Here is a 7,166-nt window from a genome sequence, read left to right on the forward strand (position 1 = left end):
TGGTTATAGTAGAGGTAGTGTCTCCAGTAGTAGTGGTAGTGACTGGTTATAGTAGTGGTAGTGTCTCCAGTAGTAATGGTAGTGACTGGTTATAGTAGTGGTAGTGTCTACAGTAGTAATGGTAGTGATCGTTTATAGTAGTGTCTCCAGTAGTCTCCAGTAGTAGTGGGGCATGAAACAACAAGCAAAACAACGTCATCAGGAAGATGACTCAACAGAGGGTGTGATCTGACCCCATTACCCAGTCTGAAGAGGACAGGCCCAACTGCCCCAAATGGCAACATTTTTCCTACATAGTGCACTGCTATCATTAACCCCTTTTTAAATTAGGAAATTAATATGAAGGCTGCTGAGATTGCTGAGGCTGGTGAGACTGGGGTTGTTGCTGAGGCTGGGGGGGTTGCTGAGGCTGGGGAGACTGCAGAGGCTGGGGGGGCTGGGGAGGTTGCTGAGGCTGGGGAGACTGCAGAGGCTGGGGGGGCTGGGGAGGTTGCTGAGGTTGCTGAGGCTGGTGAGGCTGGGGTTGTTGCTGAGGTTGCTGAGGCTGGGGCGGTTGCTGAGGCTGGGGGTGTTGCTGAGGCTGGGGGGGTTGCTGAGGCTGGGGGGGTTGCTGAGGCTGGGGTGGTTGCTGAGGCTGGGGCAGTTGCTGAGGCTGGGGGGGTTGCTGAGGATGGGGGGGTTGCTGAGGCTGGGGAGGTTGCTGAGGCTGGGGAGGTTGCTGAGGATGGGGAGGTTGCTGAGGCTGAGGAGGTTGCAGAGGCTGAGGAGGTTGCTGAGGCTGGGGAGGATGCCTAGTCTGGGGAGGTTGCTGAGGCTGAGGAGGTTGCTGAGGCTGAGGAGATTGCAGAGGCTGAGGAGGTTGCTGAGGCTGGGGAGGTTGCCTAGTCTGGGGAGGCTGGGGAGACTGCAGAGGCTGGGGGGGCTGGGGATGTTGCTGAGGCTGGGGAAGTTGTTGAGATTGCTGAGGCTGGGGAGGCTGTTGAGTTTGCTGAGGCTGGGGAGGCTGGGGAGGTTGCTGAGGCTGGGGAGGTTGCTGAGGTTGCTGAGGCTGGGGGTGGGGGTTGCTGAGGCTGGGGGGGGGGTGCTGAGGCTGGGGGGGGGGGGTTGCTGAGGCAGCATGAACAGGGGCCTTTGTTATAAAGCATCAGCTGTCAGAGCAGCGTACCGATCACTGCACCTGCACACAGCCAATCTATAAATAGCACACCCAACTACCTCATCCCCATATTGTTGTTTATTTTTTTGCTCCTTTGTACCCCAGTATCTCTACTTGCACATTCATCTTCTGCACATCTATCACTCCAGTGTTAATTGCTACAATGTAATTATTTCGTCTCTATAGCCTATTTATTGCCTTAACTCCCCAATCTTACTTCATTTGCACACATTGTATATAGATTTTTCTATTGTTTTATTGACTGTACAATTGTTTATTCCACGTGTAACTCTGTGTTGTTTGTGTCGCACTGCTATGCTTTATCTTGGCCAGGTCGCAGTTGTAAATGAGAACTTGTTCTCAACTGGCCTACCTGGTTAAATAAAGGTGTTCTCAACTGGCCTACCTGGTTAAATAAAGGTGTTCTCAACTAGCCTACCTGGTTTAAATAAAGGTGAAATATAAACTCAGACAAACAGCTGAAACTTTTGATTGGTAGAAGATATTTCAGTTCTGAGTTTTGATTTGAAAAGTGGAGAAGTAAAGGACGGTTTCATACGCTCTACGCTTTTGTCTGACTGGTTGGCGTGTGGTCAAAACAGAAGTTGTTTGGAAAAACGTTAATGCAGTTACTAAAACAGCTGTACCGATAGATCTGTAGAATATATTTTTGTTCCACAAACAGATTTGAATTGCAGAGAAGTAGATGAAGATGTCATACCTTGTAACTCTTTGTCTAACACGTTGGGGAAATGGTCTAAATTTCAGATGTTTATAAAAACGTACCGAAAACATCTGTCACTCTTTTTTTGTTATTTTTGTTTCAGAGAAGTAGATGGCAGAGAAATAGCAGAGAAGTAGATGAAGATTTCATATGTTTTAACTGTTTGTCTAAGTTGGTGGAAAAAGGGTCAAAGTAGCTGATTTGTGTCAAAAGTTACATTGTTGCATTTATAGTGAATGGAATGTTGGAAGAGATGATGTCACAAGGGGGCCTTTTAGAATCTTGAGGAAATGCCATGAAAGTGAATGGCATGAGAGTGAATGCCATGAAAGTGAATGCCATGAATGTGAATGCCATGAATGTGAATGCCATGAAAGTGAATGCCATGAAAGTGAATGCCATGAAAGTGAATGCCATGAGAGTGAATGTCATGAATGTGAATACCATGAAAGTGAATGCCATGAGAGTGAATGCCATGAAAGTGAATACCATGAAAGTGAATGCCATGAAAGTGAATACCATGAAAGTGAATGCCATGAAAGTGAATGCCATGAAAGTGAATGCCATGAAAGTGAGTGCCATGAGAGTGAATGCCATGAAAGTGAATACCATGAAAGTGAATGGCATGAAAGTGAATGCCATGAAAGTGAATGCCATGAAAGTGAATGCCATGAAAGTGAATGCCATGAAAGTGAATGCCATGAGAGTGAATGCCATGAAAGTGAATACCATGAAAGTGAATGCCATGAAAGTGAATACCATGAAAGTGAATGGCATGAAGGTGAATGCCATGAAAGTGAATGCCATGAAAGTGAATGCCATGAAAGTGAATGCCATGAGAGTGAATGCCATGAAAGTGAATACCATGAAAGTGAATGCCATGAAAGTGAATACCATGAAAGTGAATGCCATGAAAGTGAATGCCATGAAAGTGAATGCCATGAGAGTGAATGCCATGAAAGTGAGTGCCATGAGAGTGAATGCCATGAAAGTGAATACCATGAAAGTGAATGGCATGAAAGTGAATGCCATGAAAGTGAATGCCATGAAAGTGAATGCCATGAAAGTGAATGCCATGAAAGTGAATACCATGAAAGTGAATGCCATGAAAGTGAATGCCATGAAAGTGAATGCCATGAAAGTGAAAAAGTTGAATAGTTTAAGAAGTATAAAAGATATCAACATCTTATATACAAGCACATTATTCCAGACTGATCTGCATGTTTTAAAGTTTGAATGACCTTTCTAGCTTAAACGGCGTAGGAGGAGTAGCGTTCCAAGTAATAACAATAAGCAGTATGATGAAGATTTTCAATGGTCCCATGAATACTTTATCTTTTTGATCTAGCAACACCGCATGGATCGTTCAAAGGAAATTAAATCTGACGCATCATTATACGCTGTAATTGTGTCGTAGTGGGGCATGAAACAACAAGCAAAACATCGTCATCAGGAAGATGACTCAACAGAGGGTGTGATCTGACCCCATTACCCAGTCTGAAGAGGACAGGCCCAACTGCCCCAAATGGCAACCTTTTTCCTACATAGTGCACTGCTATCATTAACCCCTTTTTAAAATAGGAAATTAACGTGAAGCCTGCTGAGGTTGCTGAGGCTGGGGCGGTTGCTGAGGCTGGCGAGGTTGCTGAGGCTGGGGAGGTTGCTGAGGCTGGGGAGGTTGCTGAGGCTGGGGTGGTGGCTGAGGCTGGGGTGGTGGCTGAGGTTGCGGAGGCTGGGGAGGTTGCAGAGGCTGGGGAGGTTGCAGAGGCTGGGGAGGTTGCAGAGACTGGGGAGGTTGCTGAGGCTGGGGGGGTTGCAGAGACTGGGGAGGTTGCAGAGGCTGGGGAGGTTGCTGAGGCTGAGGAGGTTGCCGAGGCTGGGGTGGTGGCTGAGGCAGCCTGAACAGGGGCCGATGTTATAAACACACAGACAGAGAAACACGTGACGGAGACATTGGAAATGCAGAGACTCCAGGAAGTGGTCCTAAATGTGCACTTTCTAGGGAATAGGGCTAAGGTCCTATCCAGGGCGAAGCCTTGCAGGCCAACAGTCAAGTCAATGAGTAACTACAGCTTAAGGAACACGCTGACAAATCAACTCATGTTGTGGATGTGTTTTGTGCCAGCAGTCGGGGTGGTCAGTTAGGGGAGGCTAACTGGATGTTAGGACGCACACACACACACACACACACACACACACACACACACACACACACACACACACACACACACACACACACACACACACACACACACACACACACGCACGCACGCACACACGCACGCACGCACGCACGCACGCACGCACACACACACACACACACACACACACACACACACACACACACACACACACTACAGCTCCTCCTATGACGTAATACAGTACAATATGTCTTCAAGGGCAAGTCGTCCCTCAGCACACAACATGACATCTAACCCCCCTGTGGTCCTCACCATCCAACAGTAAAGCATGTAAACAATGATTGTGATCCAAATGACATCGGCTCCTCTATTGAACTGAATGACGGTGTTCCAAATGACATCAGCTCCTCTATTGAACTGAATGACTGTGTTCCAAATGACATCAGCTCCTCTATTGAACTGAATGACGGTGTTCCAAATGACATCAGCTCCTCTATTGAACTGAATGACTGTGTTCCAAATGACATCAGCTCCTCTATTGAACTGAATGGCTGTGTTCCAAATGACATCAGCTCCTCTATTGAACTGAATGGCTGTGTTCCAAATGACATCAGCTCCTCTATTGAACTGAATGACGGTGTTCCAAATGACATCAGCTCCTCTATTGAACTGAATGACGGTTTTCCAAATGACATCAGCTCCTCTATTGAACTGAATGACGGTGTTCCAAATGACATCAGCTTATCTATTGAACTGAATGACGGTGTTCCAAATGACATCAGCTCATCTATTGAACTGAATGGCTGTGTTCCAAATGACATCAGCTCATCTATTGAACTGAATGGCTGTGTTCCAAATGACATCAGCTCCTCTATTGAACTGAATGGCTGTGTTCCAAATGACATCAGCTCCTCTATTGAACTGGATTTAGAAACCTCTATTATGTCTTCCAAGATGAATCCTCCACACTGATGAAAATATGAAAATAACTCTCTTCCACCTCCCCTCTCTTTCTCTCGCATTCTCTCTCTCTGTCTCTTGTCTGTCCCCTCACTCCCCCCTCACTCCCCCCTCGCTACCCTCCATCTCTCTCTTCTCAGAGAGAAGTTCCACATTCATCGGCTCCTATCCTCTCTTCCAAGATGAATCCTCCACGCTGATGAAACGTCTCTATCCTCTCTTCCAAGATGAATCCTCCACGCTGATGAAACCTCTCTATCCTCTCTTCCAAGATGAATCCTCCACTCTGATGAAACCTCTCTATCCTCTCTTCCAAGATGAATCCTCCACGCTGATGAAACCTCTCTATCCTCTCTTCCAAGATGAATCCTCCACGCTGATGAAACCTCTCTAACCTCTCTTCCAAGATGAATCCTCCACGCTGATGAAACCTCTCTATCCTCTCTTCCAAGATGAATCCTCCACGCTGATGAAACCTCTCTATCCTCTCTTCCAAGATGAATCCTCCACGCTGATGAAACCTCTCTATCCTCTCTTCCAAGATGAATCCTCCACGCTGATGAAACCTCTCTATCCTCTCTTCCAAGATGAATCCTCCACTCTGATGAAACGTCTCTATCCTCTCTTCCAAGATGAATCCTCCACGCTGATGAAACCTCTCTATCCTCTCTTCCAAGATGAATCCTCCACGCTGATGAAACCTCTCTTCCAAGATGAATCCTCCACTCTGATGAAACCTCTCTATCCTCTCTTCCAAGATGAATCCTCCACGCTGATGAAACCTCTCTATCCTCTCTTCCAAGATGAATCCTCCACGCTGATGAAACGTCTCTATCCTCTCTTCCAAGATGAATCCTATACGCTGATGAAACCTCTCTATCCTCTCTTCCAAGATGAATCCTCCATGCTGATGAAACGTCTCTATCCTCTCTTCCAAGATGAATCCTCCACGCTGATGAAACCTCTCTATCCTCTCTTCCAAGATGAATCCTCCACGCTGATGAAACCTCTCTATCCTCTCTTCCAAGATGAATCCTCCACGCTGATGAAACCTCTCTAACCTCTCTTCCAAGATGAATCCTCCACGCTGATGAAACCTCTCTATCCTCTCTTCCAAGATGAATCCTCCACGCTGATGAAACCTCTCTATCCTCACTTCCAAGATGAATCCTCCACGCTGATGAAACCTCTCTATCCTCTCTTCCAAGATGAATCCTCCACGCTGATGAAACCTCTCTATCCTCTCTTCCAAGATGAATCCTCCACGCTGATGAAACCTCTCTATCCTCTCTTCCAAGATGAATCCTCCACGCTGATGAAACGTCTCTATCCTCTCTTCCAAGATGAATCCTCCACGCTGATGAAACGTCTCTATCCTCTCTTCCAAGATGAATCCTCCATGCTGATGAAACGTCTCTATCCTCTCTTCCAAGATGAATCCTCCACGCTGATGAAACCTCTCTATCCTCTCTTCCAAGATGAATCCTCCACGCTGATGAAACCTCTCTATCCTCTCTTCCAAGATGAATCCTCCACGCTGATGAAACCTCTCTAACCTCTCTTCCAAGATGAATCCTCCACGCTGATGAAACCTCTCTATCCTCTCTTCCAAGATGAATCCTCCACGCTGATGAAACCTCTCTATCCTCTCTTCCAAGATGAATCCTCCACGCTGATGAAACCTCTCTATCCTCTCTTCCAAGATGAATCCTCCACGCTGATGAAACGTCTCTATCCTCTCTTCCAAGATGAATCCTCCACGCTGATGAAACCTCTCTATCCTCTCTTCCAAGATGAATCCTCCACGCTGATGAAACCTCTCTATCCTCTCTTCCAAGATGAATCCTCCACGCTGATGAAACCTCTCTATCCTCTCTTCCAAGATGAATCCTCCACGCTGATGAAACCTCTCTATCCTCTCTTCCAAGATGAATCCTCCACGCTGATGAAACCTCTCTAACCTCTCTTCCAAGATGAATCCTCCACGCTGATGAAACCTCTCTATCCTCTCTTCCAAGATGAATCCTCCACGCTGATGAAACCTCTCTATCCTCTCTTCCAAGATGAATCCTCCACGCTGATGAAACCTCTCTATCCTCTCTTCCAAGATGAATCCTCCACGCTGATGAAACCTCTCTATCCTCTCTTCCAAGATGAATCCTCCACGCTGATGAAACGTCTCTAT

The 7,166-nt window shown here is 46.6% G+C and overlaps 1 protein-coding gene across 1 annotated transcript; it reads right to left on the reverse strand.

Moving 5' to 3' along the window:
- Nucleotides 1-321: 321 nt before the first annotated feature.
- LOC109887420 (uncharacterized protein DKFZp434B061-like) lies at nt 322-1,119 on the reverse strand. The gene has a single exon (XM_031811817.1). It carries the CDS (start codon nt 1,117-1,119, stop codon nt 322-324), a length of 798 nt encoding a protein of 265 aa, XP_031667677.1.
- Between the last annotated feature and the right edge of the window lie 6,047 nt (nt 1,120-7,166).

This window comes from Oncorhynchus kisutch, unplaced genomic scaffold (assembly GCF_002021735.2).
Source record: "Oncorhynchus kisutch isolate 150728-3 unplaced genomic scaffold, Okis_V2 Okis02a-Okis13b_hom, whole genome shotgun sequence".
In the NCBI taxonomy this organism is placed as follows: Eukaryota; Metazoa; Chordata; class Actinopteri; order Salmoniformes; family Salmonidae; genus Oncorhynchus; species Oncorhynchus kisutch.